The sequence below is a fragment of the Mytilus californianus genome, unplaced genomic scaffold (assembly GCF_021869535.1).
Source record: "Mytilus californianus isolate M0D057914Y unplaced genomic scaffold, xbMytCali1.0.p SCAF_5, whole genome shotgun sequence".
In the NCBI taxonomy this organism is placed as follows: Eukaryota; Metazoa; Mollusca; class Bivalvia; order Mytilida; family Mytilidae; genus Mytilus; species Mytilus californianus.
The window spans coordinates 57,614,817-57,633,578 of NW_026262701.1; the positions used below are offsets into that span (position 1 = coordinate 57,614,817).

The 18,762-nt window shown below is 30.6% G+C and overlaps 1 protein-coding gene across 3 annotated transcripts; it reads left to right on the plus strand.

Moving 5' to 3' along the window:
* The first annotated feature begins 98 nt into the window (after positions 1-98).
* LOC127702957 (CAP-Gly domain-containing linker protein 1-like) lies at positions 99-18,197 on the plus strand. Of its 3 annotated transcripts, none has more exons than XM_052207284.1 (7): positions 106-239; positions 2,502-2,688; positions 4,016-4,033; positions 10,229-10,309; positions 10,944-11,133; positions 14,221-14,341; positions 15,672-18,197. In XM_052207284.1, the coding sequence occupies exons 1-7, from the start codon at positions 198-200 to the stop codon at positions 15,900-15,902; spliced, it is 870 nt and encodes a 289-aa protein (XP_052063244.1). In that variant the 5' UTR covers positions 106-197; the 3' UTR covers positions 15,903-18,197. The 3 variants fall into 3 exon arrangements, with proteins under 3 accessions (XP_052063245.1, XP_052063244.1, XP_052063246.1); XM_052207286.1 differs by lacking the exon at positions 106-239 and adding an exon at positions 614-758; XM_052207285.1 differs by lacking the exon at positions 4,016-4,033 and having other exon boundaries at positions 99-239.
* The last annotated feature ends 565 nt before the right edge of the window (positions 18,198-18,762 follow it).

Below are 18,762 nucleotides of genomic sequence, written 5' to 3' on the forward strand. Positions count from 1 at the left end.
GAATAAATGTTATTCAAGATTAAATATGTACGTAAATTCATTCAGAGCGATCAGTAAATCAAAATATTTTCAATGATGTAAGTAATTTCAAAACAACCGGAAGTACGAACAGTGCTCCATAACAACAGGATGCCTGATAAATTTTTAGACATGTGAACCCACAATTTTAAATCATTTCAATCACAGAAGTGTTCAAAATGAGTGCTTGTAGTAATAAAAGTAAACACAAACACATCGAGGTAAAGAAAAGAAATAAAACATTACTAATTTATAAACAAATAGGGATACAATTTACAAAAGTACATTTCATTATTATTAACATGTATGAGTATGATATTTAAAGTTCATTTACAGATATCTCTCTCCAGTAAAATTTTGTTTTTATCTGGAATAACGAAATAAATATTCAGTGTGTTTAGGTGAATGTTAAGACCAGCATTGGTAGGTTTTTTGTTTTATTGCTATATGGATCATTGCCACTTTTATTTGTTACACATCAATGAACAAAAACAGACAATCCATTTTATATATCAACTCCTTGTTAAATTTGTCATATGAATTGAACTAGGTAATAATACACTTAGGTACTTTCTTAACCATGCACAAACATGAAATGAAGGAAAGTTACAAACAATACACTTCTTTGTGTTGATTTGTTTGATAATTGATGGTTGTAGTGAATGCAAAACAAATAAGATTTCTTTTAGCAACAAAATACAGATAATACAATAAAAATGTTTGCACCACGCTATAGGCTGGTAAGTTAAGTTTTCTGATCTGTTCATCATTCTTATTTTTTTGTTGTATTCAGTCTTATCACTAACATTTTTTTTAATTGGGTAAATATAATACATATGTATCATAAATATATCATCTGTCTTTAATAACTAAGATGTCTAGTTTTTGTGATATTGTCTTATACATGTAATGTATATATACTACCATCTATTAGTCATATCTGCTGACTAATTTTTATTGGGGAAGGGGTGAACCCTAGGAGTAGAATTACATGAGCATGAATTTAAACTGTAATAATTAAAAGGGGTACATACACGTATATGGTAACTAAGTGTTATACACTTGTTTATAAAAAAGTGATATGAATAAAAGCATATATTGGATATTTGTGAATAAGACAGTAACCCAACAACACAAATGTAACCAAAAGACATTTACAGATTAACATATAAAAGAAAAACAAAGGATATGGGGTATCCATCCATGACACAAAATCAGTACATGCACAGCAAAAAAACACACAAAAAGCAAAGGAACAGTGCTTTTATTGCTGTTCTTCATCTCAAAGTCACAGTGAGGCCTTCAACATATAGTCTGAAACAAAATCATGACTTTTTCTGCCTTTTGTCATTTAAAGGTCCTACTCCTAGCCCATTGAATTCAGAACTTTACATGCAAAAGAAAAAAAAATCGAAATTTATATCAGACTTAATCACTTATAGAATATTTAGAATTTGAATATTATTTTATTACGATCGGGTTTAGTCAAATATTCAGTCAAATCCACATTTTCCTGCTCTTCCTCCTTATAAAGTCACCACCACAGTATATCCTGAACTTCATCGTTCTACATGTTTGCCAGTAAGAAAGATTTGAATGATAATCTCTTGGTCAACACACAGCAATACACAAACATGACAAATGCCAATATAATATATGTCAAGTTGTATTCCTCAAATGAATGATTTTAGACCTGAAACAAAGGTAGATAACCCATGTTGCATGTTTTCTGCACAAAACTAGCAATTTGAAATCACTTATTAAATTTCTTATCCTGGACAGATACCTTTTTTTTTTAATTTTCATTGATGAATACATTGTGTTAACAAATAGCACTGCAGGTAACTTGTTTAAGAATTAAAGACATTTGAAAATAAAATACATTAACACTTATTTTGAAATTACGCTTGCATTAGCAAACTGAATTAACAGCTGTATATCATTGTTGAAAGTCGATTATGCCTGAACAGTGATAAGGCAGGGTTCTCTCTAAGGCAAGTCCAGGAGTCCTGGACTCGTGAAAATTTGACTGGACTCATTTTGAAAACTGGTGAATCCAAAGATGCATCAAAATTGAAAAATATTGTATCAACTAAAGCACACAGATCATCATTTTATAGCAAAAGTTTAAAAGTGATCTAAATTAAATGCCATTTCCTTGCTTTATTTTGTCATGGAGACTGAAATAATAATTTTTATCGCAATAAGATTTCTTCTTCTCACTGTTGGACTTGCCATGGCCAAAAATGACGAGTCCCTGGACTTGCCTGCAAAAATTCTTAGTGAGATACTGGATAAGGACTGTCAATAGCATTAAAAAAGATCTGATGGGGAAGAAGAATATACTGATGTAAATAACATGCATAATACATAGTACCCATTAGGCTGTTGGCCATGCTTACTTGATAGAGTTGATCAATAGCTATTTTCCTTTAAAACTGAGCCTTTGTGGACATACTTAATGAATTATTTGTGTATTATAGAGTGATGTTGACCCATTCATGTGCACCTGTGGGCCTTGTAGAACATTTTGGAAGGACAATTTTGGAGAAGCAGCAGAATTATTAAGAGAATCTTCATTAAGCAGAGCAGATGACTCTACAACCATACCACATGATCAGCGAGGTGTTAAAATTGGAGATCGAGTTCTTGTGCGAGGGCAACATGCTGGTAATTAAATATCTAAATTCCATAAATACTCTTTGTAGAAGTTTTGTTCTACAGTTTTAACAAAGAAAAATTAATGTTTATAATCTACATATAACCATGATAACAGAGAAAAATTTCAGAAGCAAAGTAGACATTCAAATTATTAAATCGGAATCCACGATTGCAAGAGAAAAGAAATCAGAATTATCTCCATTTGTCCATACATGTATATATCTGTTTTCACTTCATACATTGTACTTAATCTACATTTAAAATTTATTTTTAATTTTTCTCATATTCATATTTACCATCAAAATTGTTTATAGGACATTTGAATTTGCTTTACAATATAATCAAGCAAACAGAATGAATAGTGCAGACCTTATTAAAGAATGTTCCAAAGAAAACAAAAATTACAACATCTCATGAATATTCAAATGAAAATGGTGTGCATTCTTTGAAAAATCCATTTGGTACTATAAAAAAAAAAAATAAGGAGACGCGGTACATGTATGATTGCCAATGAAACAACTATCAACCAGAATTCAAATGAAGTGGATACAAGCAATTGTAGGTCATGAGACAGCCTTCAACAATGAGAAAACCCATAACGTATAGTCTGCTATTATAGGCATGAAAAATTTGAAACAATTCAAACCAGATACTTAACATGCTTAATGTCTTATTTGTAACAAAACATATTACAAAAAAACAAATATGACAGACATGAACCAAGGAAAGCTAATTCAAAGTCAATCACAACTAATAAATAAATTATGTTCTCCCAGACAAAAGTATCAATCAGTACACATTCAAAGGTTTTAGTATAAAAAGGTAATAAACAGTCTGAGAAATGCATGATCTTGTGCAATGTCTTCAAAATTAGAGAGTGTTTTCATTTAGGAGATCCTTTACATTTTTGTATGCCTGGCATACATGTAGAAGTACAATCAAATTAGATTTTCTCATGCCAAATATAGTTGTTTCTTGTTGCAATAGAATGAGAATAGGGTGAATAGGTCAGCAATTTTTTTTCATTTTACAGTTCTTATAGTAATACAAATGTATCAAAAAGTTGCCAAAAAAGTTTAGGAAAGAATTTTTATTATTAGGAACTTTTTTAACTAAACAAATGAAACAGTATGATTTTGGAAACAAGAAATCATTCTATCATGGAACCCTGTTGCAGAACATTTGACAGTGTCACTGCAAGTTTCCAAAATTAAGTACAGGGTTAGATTTTTTCTGACCAAAATCCCTGGTTCCAAATGAAGTTTATAGTAATACAATCTTTTATACGTAACTTGACTGCAATTTACATTTTTTCATGATGGTCATTTATAAATAGGTTCTAAATTTAGAAGAGGTAATATTTTTTCCATATAGTTGATGTAGCATTTAACATTTTTTTAAATTACAGAGGTGACAGTCCTACGCCTTCCCACATATATTTAATATTATTTATCAATTTTCTTGCAATTGATATATTTCATAAGATAAAACTAAATTAACAGATGTTTAGATTTCCTTCAGGTGTTGAAACTAAATTGCTTAAGAGGGTTATTTCTTAAAACCACCTACTTTTTATCCTGTCTTACTTGAACAAAATTGATATCTATACTAAACAATATTTTTTTAAATGGGACCTGATAAAATTTTCATTGAACTGACCATTTGCAAGAAAATTAGTTAAAACAAGAGTGTTATCTGCTATAATAAATCTGCAAAAGTGTATTTTGATTCCTGTGTTATCTCAATTAACTAAGATATTAATCACTTTTAAATCTTTAAACTTTTTTGTTATTAACCATTGGACAAATAGAAGGTATTTTTAGATAAACAAAAGTAAAACTAGATCTATTTTTTTTTTCTCTTTTTTTATTAGCTCACCTGGCCCGAAGGGCCAAGTGAGCTTTTCTCGTCACTTGGCGTCCGTCGTCGTCGTCGTTAGCTTTTTACAAAAATCTTCTCCTCTGAAACCACTGGGCCAAATTTAACCAAACTTGGCCACAATCATCATTAGAGTATCTAGTTTAAAAAATGTGTCCGATGACCCCGCCAACCAACCAAGATGGCCGCCATGGCCTAAAATAGAACATAGGGGTAAAATGTAGATTTTGGCTTATATCTCTGAAACCAAAGCATTTAGAGTAAATCTGACATGATGAAACTAATTATCAGGTCAAGATCTATCTGCCCTGAAATTTTCAGACAAATCTCACAACCTGTTGTTGGGTTGTTGCCCCTGAATTGGTAATTTTAAGGAAATTTTGCAGTTTTTATACGACCGCAAAAAATTTTTGCGGTCGTATATTGGTATGACGTTGGCGTCGTCGTTGTCGTTGTCTTCCGAAGACACATTGGTTTTCGCACTCTAACTTTAGTTTAAGTCAATGGATCTCTATGAAATTTTACCATAAGGTTCAATACCACAAAAAGAAGGTTGGGATTAATTTTGGGGGTTAGGGTACCAACAGTTAAGGAATTAGGGGCCAAAAAGGGGCCAAAAATAAGCATTTTTGTAACTTCCAGACATAACTTGTGTGTTAGTGTATGGATCTCTCTGACATTTTACCACAAGGTTCCATATCACACAGGGAATGCTGGGATTGATATTGGGGGTAATTGCCTCAAAATATTAGGAATTAGGGGCCAAAAAAGGGGCAAAAACAAGCATTTTTCTAGTTTCATGACAATAACTTGTGTGTAAGTGTATGGATCTTTCTGAAATTGTACTACAAGGTTCCATATCACAAAGGGAAAGCTGGAATTGATTTTGGGGGTAATTGCCCGAAACGTTTAGGAATAAGGGGCCAAAAAGGGGCCAAAAATAAGCATTTTTCTAGTTTCCAGACAATAACTTGTGTTCAAGTGTATGGATCTCTCTGAAATTGTACTGCAAGGTACCACACCACAAAGGGAAGGCTGGGATTGAGTTTTGGGGTGATGAATCATAAGGGGGTTCAAAAAATTTGGGGGGGGGATTTTTTTTTTTCCCTTTTTTTTTTCTTTTAAAATTTTCCATTTTAAGTTGGTTATTTCTGTTTTATATTTAAAAGCAAATAATAATGATATGATAGGAGATACACACCAAACAGGATGTGTAAATTATTATATAATAAGTATTGTGCAATAGCAAGAAATTTTTCAATTGCACAGTATTGCACAATAGCAAGAAATCTTCAATTGCACAGTATTTGCGCAATAGCAAGAAATCTTCAATTGCACAGTATTGTGCAATAGCAAGAAATATCCAATAGCACAATATTGCGCAATAGCAAGAAATTGTCAATTGTACAGTATTGCGCAATAGCAAGAAATATTCAATTGCACAGGATTGTGCAAAAGAAGATACTTCGTATAAATTGCTTATTTCTTGACCAATTTCAATGGGGTTTTATTCTTGAATTCTTGGGGTTCTTTAATATGCTGATTCTTACCGTGTATTAAGTTTTTGGATTTTGGGCCCCGTTTTTAAATTGGTCCACATTGAGGTCCAAAGGGTCCAAAAGTAAACTTTGTTTGATTTCATCAAAAATTGAATTATTGGGGTTCTTTGATATGCCGAATCTAACCGTGTATTTAGATTCTTAATTTTTGGTTCCGTTTTCAAATTGGCCTACATTAAGGTCCAAAGGGTCCAAAATTAAACTTAGTTTGATTTTAACAAAAATTGAATTCTTAGGGTTCTTTGATATGCTGAATCTAAACATGTATTTAGATTTTTTATTATGGGCCCAGTTTTCAAGTTGGTCCAAATCGGGGGCCAAAATTAAACTTTGTTTGATTTCAACAAAAATTGAATATATGGGGTTCTTTGATATGCTGAATCTAACCATGTATTTAGATTTTTGATTTTTGGGCCCCATTATCAACTTTGTCCACATTGAGGTCAAAAGGGTCCAAAATTAAACTTTGTTTGATTTCATCAAAAATTGAATTCTTGGGGTTCTTTGATATGCTGAATCTAACCATGTATTTAGATTTTGGATATTGGACCATAATAGGTGAATGTCCAATTTAAAATTTTTAAGTTCTTAGACCACATTCATTCTGTGTCAGAAACCTATGCTGTGTCAAATATTTAATCACAATCCAAATTCAGAGCTCTATCAAGCTTGAATGTTGTGTCCATACTTGCCCCAACTGTTCAGGGTTCGACCTCTGCGGTCGTATCAAGCTGCGCCCTGCGGAGCATTTTATTGGTTATTATCTTGAATATTATTATAGATAGGGGTAAACTGTAAAGAGCAATAATGTTCAACATAGTAAGATCTACAAATAAGTTGTTATGACCAAAATTGTCAATCGACCCCTTTAGGAGTTATTGCCCTTTATAGTCAATTTTTAACAATTTTTCGTAAATTTTTGTAATCTTTTACAAAAATCTTCTTCTCTGAAACTACTGAGACAAATTTAACCATACTTGGCCATAATCATTATTAGGGTATTAAGTTTAAAAAATGTGTCAAATGACCCCGCCTTCCAACCATCATGGCCGACTTGGTTAAAAATAGAACATAGGGGTAAAATGCAGTTTTTGGTTTATATCTCTGAAACTAAAGCATTTAGAGCAAATCTGACAGGTAGCAAAAATGTTCATCAGATTTTGATTTATCTGCCCTGAAATTTTCAGACGAATCCGACAACCTGTTGATGGGTTGCTGACCCTGAGTTAGTAATTTTACAGAAATTTTGCAGTTTTTTGTTATTATCTTAGATATCATTATAATATCTAATACTATTAATTATGATTATAACCTTATATTACATGATTTCCAAAGCATCAGTAAATACAGGTGAGCGACACAGGCTCTTGAGAGCCTCTAGTTTGTTTTTACATAGTGTGATTATATTTATAATGTAGATTGTCGATCAGTTATGTGAATTAGGCGATTTATTTTCTCTGCCAATATTTTTCTGATTTAATCTATCTAGATATCTATCTGGTTTTTATTTCACCTGTAACACATATCACAATGTGAGACGTAGGTGTCACTTGCTGGTGACAGAGCCTGAGCACTATACCGTATAGCGGGTTATTTTCGCAGGGTGTTTATTTTCGCTTATTTTGGCGGATAAACGAAAATCGCGAAAATAAATTCCGCGAAAATTTATGCATACGTTGGCATATTTTCTAATAGCTAAAACGTTTTGTGAACGATCTATTTTTCCCAGTCGGCAAGTCAATAGAGGTATATGTTAGTTTTAACAACATAAATGCCAAAGGGCATAGTACATACATGTATTTTATAAAATGACTGTCAGGTGTGTATACCCTTATTAATAAGTGTCAATTAGAATAAGAGTGTAAGGTACTCTGATCAGATAATTACCCTTATTAATTAGTGTCAAACTATACAAGAGTTGTAAACACTCATGATAATTTTGTAACCTAATTAGTAAGAACATCAAAGGTCCAGTCAATTTCGTAACTAATCAATCGTAAAATTTACAAGACGTTTGAATACCTGTTATCTAAGTCATCGGTATTCTATTTATTAACTGTATCAGAATATAATCAATAAATTAGACGTCATTCAGGTAAAAACAAATCATTTTACCATAACAATAGACACTTGTTTGTCAAGTTTTACAACTTTTTAAGTGCAACAATTTCAGTATCCGCCAAAATATTTAATTGGGATTTGAGAATCCACCAAAATAAAAACCGCCAAAATTTTTCGTATACTTTGTTGCCCCTAAATCGCGAAATTTTACACCCGTGAAAATAACCCGCTATACGGTATTTGTCAACACCTAATGTAAAGTTTTCTTATAAAGTTAATTTAGTGTAACAACCTATTATTAGATTGTCACTGTGGATTCATTATTATCAGGGGTGGATTCAGGCGGGGGCGTGGCGGGTGTGCGCCCCCCTAAAATTGCAAAGCATGGGTTGTCCTCAGCTTAATAAAGAATATTTCGATAATTTTACCTCGAAAATTTAAGTTTGGCCCCCCCCCTCCCCCAAACCTAAAATCCTGGATCCGCCCCTGATTATATGTTGAATACTAATTGGGTACAGGTGAACCACGAATTTAAATGTTCAACGAATTTCAAATTTTCTGTAGGCGTGCATACTGACACTGGAAAAACCATGAAATAAAATATCTTAGAAAATGCAAGTTTTCCTCAATCCACAAAATATTGGTACAAATGTACCCAGGAAAATAAATGAATCCTCAGTAAAAACAAATATTTTATATTTGGTTCCATCTAGTATTCAACTTAGCTGTATAAATTTATGAAAGGCTATTGACATGTATAGTATGCTGTTGAATAAGAAATCATGCATTTTAGTTTTAAGCATAAGCGCCTTCTCAGTTATGCTTCAGTGATATTGTTTATTAAGGGTTATTGATAAAACTAACAATCCTAGTCAATTAAGATTAGTGAAGTCCAGCACACCTGCCTTGGGCAGGATTCGAACTCACAACCTCAATGTTGACAGGCTAGTGATATAGTAGTTAGACTACTTAGACCAGTCAGCCACTGAGGACTTTTTTTTTATAAGAGCAACACTTCCTATTCAGTTAGACAGATATTGATGAAAATTTACCCAGTTGTAGAAAACTACCTGAGGATGTACGTAATTGATTAGTTTCCCTGTCCTACATTTTCAAGGGGATTTTGTCTCCTAGAAGACTGTAAAATTGTATCTGCTCTGTTTCTTTTTTTGTAATTTTATTTAGACCTAGTCTTTTATATTTTCAATATACAAATAGTATTGCAGGGCACAGGTTATCGTTTTCTAGTTCACTCACTTTTTTTGGTTGCTGTATCATTGATGTAATTACTGCACATCTCCATTCATCCATATTTTAAAATTGATTGCAAAATTTAAAGCAAGTTAGAAGTATAATTGGGGACAAAGGTTATAGGATATACCAAAATTTATATAAAAAATCCAAAGAAAAACGGATTTAAAGCAGCTAGACCTTAACTCCTAATGTCTATTGTGAGTAACAACCCTGCCTTTATAAAGGAAATTATTAAAAGATAGGCAAAAGATACCAAAAAGATATTAAAACTCAATTTACAACATTAAAAAAAAACACAACATAGAAAACCAAAGACTGAGCAATGATGATGATGAACCTCACCAAAAAAGGGGGTGATCTCAGGTGCTCCGGAAGGGTAAGCAGATCCTGTGGCACCCGTTATGTTGCTCATGTAAATAAATTATCAACTGGAATTTTGTTTGAAATATATGTTTCTTCTATGTGGAATGAAATTTATAGAAACTAGAAATTGGTAGTAGAAACTAACTACAAGAACTTGAAACTCTTTTATTAGAATTATATTTGAAATGTATGTTTTAAAAATATATTGACAAAAATTGATTGTATGTTTGAGAAAAATTAGATGACAATAGTGAGATTTTTGTTACCAGTCATTATACTATCAGTAGGGTTTCTGGAGAAAAGTTTTTTTTTTATTTATTGCCAAGCAAAAAGGCAGAAAGATGAAAATTGAAATTGGATGTATTCTTAAAATAGATGTACTTAGTGTATAAACCTTAGACCTTAGTAAAACCCATTATGTTTACTAATTTCAGGTACAGTGAAATTTGTGGGAGTGATTGATGACAATGCCATTGCACCTAGATTGTATGTCGGAGTTAAATTAGATGATAATAGTAAGTTTTTTTTAATTTCAGTTATTATACTTGCTGTAAGAATGTTCTAGGATAATTAATATTCTTTATTTTGGCATAAGTGGATGCGGTATGATTGCCAATAAGACAACAGACCAATAGAGACCAAATAATATGGATGTAAGCATGCGACTATAGGTCACCATACAGGCTTAAACAATGAGCAAAACCCATACAGTATAGACAGTATAAAGGGCCTAGACATGACAAAATGTGAAAAAAGATCAAATAAGAAAACCAATGGCTTGATTTATGACAAAGCAACAAACAAAAAATAAATATGACAGCAACCAACAACAATCACTGAAAAATGGCTAAGGCTCCTGACTTGGGACAGACACATACAAAATATGGAAGGGTTGAATATGTTTGCACTCAACCCTCCTTTGGAGCAATGGTAAAATATCACAAAATAAGAAAATACTGTAAAAATAAGTTTGAAAGGACTCATCAGATTGGCAAAAAGGACACATTCAAAAAACCTACAAAAAGACTTGACAGAAAGTACCGATCTAATGACTCAATACTCACTAAAATCTAGTTCAGGAACTTATGTATATATTTACATTCCCTGTTTTTTTTATATCATTGTCTTCAACTTGTTTCTCTTTTTCAGTTAATTCAACACACAATGGTGTATTTAAAGGAAAGCGTTATTTTTATTGTGAACGAGGGCATGGTGCAATGGTAACATACACTGAAGTACAAAAATTAAAACAAGTAGACAAGCGTCCTCCAATGCAAGGAAATTTCATGTATCCAAGTTTTGAAGAAGTTAAGAAAAGGAGGAAAGAGAGAAATCAAAAGTAAGCTAGAGTTGAAAACTTTTTGATTAATTTGTAACAACAGTGAAGTACAAAAATTAAAATAAAATTTATTTCTTAGGTTAATACAGGGTAACGATAGTCTTCATGATAATGTTTTAGACCCACCTTCTAGACTCATTTGTAATTAAGTGCCAATCTGCCTAAGAGTAAGGCAGTGGTGAAAACATGACAAACAAAAACCCACTCAAGTTGCCATTAAGTTATGTTCAAATTGTATAATGGTGCACGAATATAACATATTGGTTTCCTTTTCCTGTTCTGGTAATTCAAGAGATAATTTGGTTGAAAAATGCACTAGAAATTAACAATTAAGGTATGTTACCATATGACTCCGTTTTTTGCTATCATTTTAACAAAAAGGCTAGAGATTTCTCAAATTACCAGACACGTAGAAACAAAAGACCCACTATTTCTAACCCAGGATGAAGGTAACTTCAAAATAGGATGGTTAGGTCGGTGGGTTTTTTTCGGCCATGTTTTGAAATTTTCTAAATTGCCTGATTCTTACAAAGACTTGCACTTAAGTTGTATAGAATATTTTGAACTGTAAATAAAATACTGACAAGACTAATAAAATATTACAAAGCTGGCATGTGGTTAAAGTTATAGGTTGTGATGAAATATGAAATTTCCAGCAAAACGTCTAAAAAGATTTGATATTCTCTTATGGTAAGAAACATTTTGTCATTTATAAGCCACCCCAGTATTAAACAGTTTTTAACAGGGTTGTAATTTAGCCTTAACTTCCTAAAATTCTGAACTTTGTAAATGAAAAAAGAAAAATCTTATTCTTATTGATCTAGATTTCCTGATTTTTTTAGTGTCATTGGATGGCTGATAATTGATGTATATTCTTTATAATTTTTTGTTTTTATCATAGCTAAGATTTAACAGTTAAGATTATTCATGTTTATATGAAATCAATGCTTCAAATTTATTTCTTGAACGATTGGACTGATCAGACTTACATTTCAGTATATTTATTCAAAATATTTGCTGCAGTTCCATTAAAAGTAACTAAAACTCATTTTATTTATCATCCTGAAGATGCATGAAATATTTGCCACTGGCATTAAGCAACCAACAATCAATCAATCAATTCATTTTATTTAACACTATGTGGATACAAATACAAGCATGATATATGAATTTAACATCCACAACTTCATATTTTATTCATACAAGTTCTTAGAGGGAGAAAACATTGTCTTATTTGGATATCATTGTTTTTTTTTTTTGTTTTTTTTTATCATTTAAATTCAGGATTTTTTTTCAAATTTCTGAATCACATGTTACTGCTAAAATTTGTTTTAAACCATATTTTGAAATTGCAGAGTTATAAGGTAATTATGATCTGGTTAAGCTTTGAGCATGGTTTTGCCAGAGACCTAGAGTATATCTTTAGATGCCATTGATTAACACACCATAGGCTGAACCCTAGAAAAAACAGAACTATTCACTAATAAATTACATTTATTTGCATGTATATGAAAAAAGAATATACCAAAAGGGTGATAAAAATTGTTAATTGAATAAGGACAGACAAACAAACAAAAAAGACAATATATTATTCTGTTGTTGGGTTACTGTCCCATTGACATATTTTCAACATCTCCATTTTGTCATAGACAATAGTCTACAAAAAATTAGACAAAATCCTCAAAATAAGTGATTATGCACACAACCCTCACTGAATATCGGGGGAGGATAGGCACATTGATGTGTGACTTGTGGGATGTTATTGTTTATTATTTAGAAATTATCTTGTTAACAGAAGAAAATTATTTAACATTATTCATAAATTTTCATTTATTTGCTCTTACTAATGAATTGTGTATTCGGCCATCATTATTGATATGGACTATAACACAAAAAAACACCAAATTGAATCAATTTGATGTCACCAAATCTTTTGATTGTATGTCACAGACAAAACAGCTCAATCAAACACATCACATTAATAAAAGGCAAGAGACAGATGATGAAAACAAATATAAGAAAACAATTCAGTACGAATCAGGAGTCGGTTTCACAAAAAGACTAAGATTGATCGAAAGTATACTGAATTGTTCATGACTTACGATCAATTTTAGTCATAAGTTTTTTGTGAAACCGACTCCAGCAAAAACGGATATAGAAATAAAATGGATAAAAGACTCAAATGATTTGTTTGCAATACTCATGGTATGTAATTTGAAAGGCAATAAAGATGTCTTGATATTTTGTAAAAAAAAACGTCTTTTTGAATGCTAGAAAGGAAATGTAGATATCAAAGTGATTAAAGAATGTAGTTTTCATGATTAGCTGATACTAGTATGAGTTTAAAATCCTTGTCTTAGTCTCCATCTGGATGTTTATAGCAAACAATCAACCAATCTTTGTCAACTCCTTGTTTATAATTTCAGAGTAGACTGTTGTTAAAATCTTCATTGATATCTCCTAATCTTAATTCACCTTTTAGAGGTACAATAAGAAAAAGCCAGTGTTTGAATTGTCAAAGCATTTAGGAGGTTTATATGTGTAACTCTGTGAACAATTTCATTTTGAAATTTAGAAAAAAAAAATATGTAGAGTTATCCCCCTTGATAGCATGTCTTTAGTTTTGCTGTGTGTCCCTTATCCCTGTGCTGTTTGTGAATTACTTCACTATTTTATTGTAAACATATTTTATAGCCTTTTAATGCCTTACTTTAAGAATTACTACAGATATTTGGATTAATATTCAGGCCCTCTTAATTAATATTGGCTTTATTTGGTAATCAATGTATTTCCTAAAATATTAGAACATGATTTTGATTTTTTAGAATAGTGATAAGTTCTTATGGCATCATATGTGGTTGACATATCAATTTATTCTTGAAAGAAAAAAATAGAAAAGAGAACTTGGAACCTATAATTTTATTAATGCTATTACAAATGCATAAGAAAACTGTCCATATCTTTAATGGTGACAAACAGCACAGAATTTTTTCTTTTGAACAAATATTTTGTTGCATTTGAACATAAACATATGATTATGTTTGACAAAAGTCTATACTATTCTAATAAAATTAATATTTTGAAAAGGTTAGTAGAACTGTATGCCAAAGCAGGAGTGGCTCCACCTAGCGATTTGATGCCAACGATAGCCAGACCAAAAACAGAACCTATGATACATGTAGGAGATCCAAATGATATTGTTATAAAGGTATGAAATAATAATTAATTTATGGCAAACAAACGAAAAAATATTCAAGAATTAATCAACAAAATTATTGTTTCTGCAGTAACTAACATGAAAAATTACAATAACCTTGAAGGAAAGGTTTATGTGAGGTCTTGATGAGGTTTCCAGAATAGAGAATAATGGCCAAAAAAATTGATGAATAAAAAAAAAATGAGCAAAAATGTAAAGAATAGAGTATGATGGGATTCAAAAGAATAAAGAATAACTAAAAAATAAAAGAATTAATAAAATACTTATTGCAGAAATGAACCATGTACAGAATAAGGAAATCATGTAATAACAAATTAATTCAATAGTAAAATAATTTTCTTGAGAATTTTACAGAATAAACGTTATTTTTAAAGATAAAGAAAAATGGTCCAAAAATTAAAAAGGATTCAGAATTGAAGGCCCACCAATCTAGACTATCATATGCAGAATATGCAACCAAAAAAAAATCTAATCTATTTTACCATGTTCTGTTGAAAATATTAGTAGTTTTCCTTTTATATCCATTTCTTTGTACAAATCCAATAAAAACAAATAGTATGCTATAGATTTAGTATGTTACAGTTTTATCAAAAGTCTAAATGATTAAATAAATTCATCACATAATTGAATTGAAGAAATACAAGCTTTTTTGTGTTTGTTTAAATGATTAAATTTATGAAACTATTATATTTGTCATGCACTAGTAAGTTCCTATCTTATATATACATGTATATTTATGTTTATGTATGTTTTCTGTTTAGTATTAAATTTATAATTAAGATCCATTTATTACATCGTTGATCCGTTTATTTGGCAATCGCCAATGGCAGTCAGCAGGGTTTAAGAACATTTGTTGTTCGACCTGTTAGTCAAATGCGTTTTGTTTAAGTATACTTTTTCACTTTTTTGGTCTTTTAGAAATTGTTGTTTGTGCTGTATTTAGACCCCTCTAACAAGAAATTTGTTTTGCATGCACACGTATAAAAATTGCGGTGTTTATCCAACGCAATCATAGGTTTGAACGTTGTTTTCAATTTAGACATGCATGTATATATATATAGGGACAAAAATTTGTCAGTATAAAAATCTAATTCTAACATTGTTGGGTTTAATTTTCAGACTTATATATAAAAAGCTTTTCTTCAGTAAGTCTGGTGAAGGATGAAAGCGCTAGACTTTTAAAATTTGTGTTTATTTTGATGTTTATTTTATTTCAAATATATATATATTTATATTTTGTTTGATATTGATATGAAATACTTTTTACTATGAGAATTTAGTATTAATAAAAGAAAATAATTGTCCCCTTTTTGCACTGCAGGATTTAGAAAGGCAAAAAGAAAGAGAAAGAAGAAGAAGAGAAATAATGAATGAAGCAGATCAGGAGAAACTTGAACTTAGAAAATTACGAATGCAGTTTGGAAACAACGAAAATGCAGACAGAATGGCTATAACCCTGAGAAAATTACAAAGAGCTTATGAAGAAGGATTAGTTATATCAAAACGTAGGGGAACAAGGGCTGACCTTGATTATGATAGTGATGAAGATTAATGGATGCTATTTTTATTACGAACCATGATATTTTATTGCGTAGGAAAAGACATCTTAGTTGATATGCGTGTTGTTTATGCATAGAAAGAAGAATGTATGCTAGTTCCTCATTTTTTAACCAAAAACAAAACAAGTCACTTTAAATGTGATATGAGATTGTGTAGTTGGTTTTTTTTTGTTGAATGATGGTAGCCAGAAATTTTGAAAAAAGTGTTATAGTTTAAGAAATGTAGGTGTCAGAATCATGTAGTAGTAGACCTAATCACTGTATTGTATGAAATATTATTATATGTTTTTGTTTGTTAAGAGTATAGAAGTATGTGAAATGTATCATAAAATCAGACTTCAATATCCTTCACATATGTTTAACAATCATTTTAATATGATACATAAATTTGTAAACATAGTGAGAATTCTTTTTTAAAAGTTATATAAGACATTTAGATAAAAATACTTTTGTAAAGAAATATGATGATCTCAAGAATAAAAATTTTATCAAAAATTCTTTTTAGTAAAAGATCATGAATCAGTAAATTTCTTTTCTTTTCCCCTTTTGTTCATTTAAATAGGTGCATATTTGATAGTACTGTGAAACTATGGCACTTACTTTGCGAACTATATGTATATCTGTATTTTTTTTATGAAAGAAAATTTTTGTCTCGCCTGCGACGAAAGTCAATGATAAGTTTTCTGCTTAAGTTAGTTTGATATGAACTACTTGCGATGGACCAATATTATTTTCTATAAAGTTGAATTACTATCAGTACATATCAGTTTGATGACTATCCTAAGGCCCTGCCCCCTAGGTCATGGTCCAGTGACTTTTAATCAATCTTCAATGTTAAGTTTTATGATTAAGTTAGTTCGATAGGAACTACTTACAATAGACAATATTTTCTATAAAGTTAAATTGCTGCTTGTACATCTCAGTTTATCAACCATTTCGAGGCCCTACCCACTAGTTGGTCCAGCGACTTTGAATTAATTAACAATGTTGCTGTCCATCAGATTGTCTCTTTCTGAATTTTATGCCGACAGGCGAGACATATGTCTGTGTCAACAGTTCATTTATATGAAAGGTTTGTCTGTGAGTCTTGTTTATTATTATGTATAGGTGCTGTTTACATGTTTTAACTAATAGTTTTTTTTTCATTTGTCTAACAAGAAATGCAGAAAGAGTTACTCTTTATATGTGACAATACTAGAATGTAATGTTTTTATATACAAGATACCAGAAATACTAACAAATTTTGTATAAAAGAAGTTTTTTTCAGGGGAATATAAATTTGACATTTGTAACAAATTGGGCATTATACAAATAATTTCCTCCTTTTATTTTATCCAGTACCAAAAAGCAAACACATTATTTTATCGTAATTTTCAATAAAAACAGGGATGGTATCTATTGTACTTGAAAATAATGGACGAATTAACCAGACAATCGGTGATAACCTCATTTTGAAATCATGAAAAACATATCAAGGACAGGGGACCAGAGTATAAGGTGAACAGGATAAAAGCTGCTTGATTTTCAAAGCAGTCATAAGTGTGCAGTGCAACAAATGACAACATTTAAAACTGACATAGAAAAAGCAAGATGTGAATTATTAGAGTTATCTAACCTGAATGTCAAATAATATTCCTAAATATGGAAAACTTTACAATAAGAAATAAATTAAGCAAAAAATTTTCATTTATCATAAAAATTGGTATCAACAAAGTTATAGTGATTAATTTCTTAGTAATCATCTTATAGTTTTTATGAGAAACTATCTTTAAAAGCATAAATGTATAGTTAAGTTTGAGTAAGAAGTATTATTTTTGTTTGTATATAAGTGTATTGAGTATAAACAAATTGTAAATTGTAAATTGAAACTTTTGTAATGAAGGATTTTGATTATGAAATCTTCAATAACAAGTCAACTCTCTGTGATATTTTTAGTAGGTATTTTAACACCATAGCTTATTTTTGTTATGATTTACAACTTTTTTTTTCCTTCAACAAATTCGTAGAATAAAAAAACAGAAAATAACCAAATAAACAAAATTAATTTTTTTCTTTGAAAAACATAAAAAATATATATAACCAATCATTTATTTCGTCTTTCATACCAGAGTTCTGTATTGACAATTGTATTTTGCCAATTAGCTTACTTTTACATATTTGTTTTACATATTTGTGATATTTTGAACATTTTTTTTGTAAAAGATTAGAGCTATTACTCTAGCATTACAGTATATATTATGCTAGTTTACACTTGTTAATATTTTTGGACAATAAATTACTCTATTGATGTCTTGTGTTTTTGCTGCCGAGCCATTTGTAAGAGTATATCAAAATCCATAAGGTTTTGGTTTTTCTCTCGCCTTGACCAAATCGCAAAGGTGAGACTTAGATGTGCTATTTATGACAGTGGTGTCAAAAATGTTGAAGTTTGTGATTAGGACAGTTTAAGTAGAACCACTAATGGTAAGGTAATGATATTTGGTAAGCAGTTGTAATATTACAATTTATTGTCTGACTTTATATGTTTCAGTAAAACAATTCTAAACATAATTTTATTTCATGGTGCAAAGATATTTAAAATGATTTAAGAAAATTATTTCCATTGAAATATTGGATGACTAATTTTCTTGTTGAACTATTGCATTTAAAAAAAAAGAACGCTAAAATAATAGGTAGAAGAATGGAATAAGGGTAATAACATTAAGGTAGAAGAATAGAATAGGGTAATAACATTAAGGTAGCCGAATGGAATAGGGTAATAACATTAAGGTAGAAGAATGGAATAGGGTAATAACATTAAGGTAGAAGAATGGAATAGGGTAATAATGTAACAGTGGTTTGATTCCGCCAGTG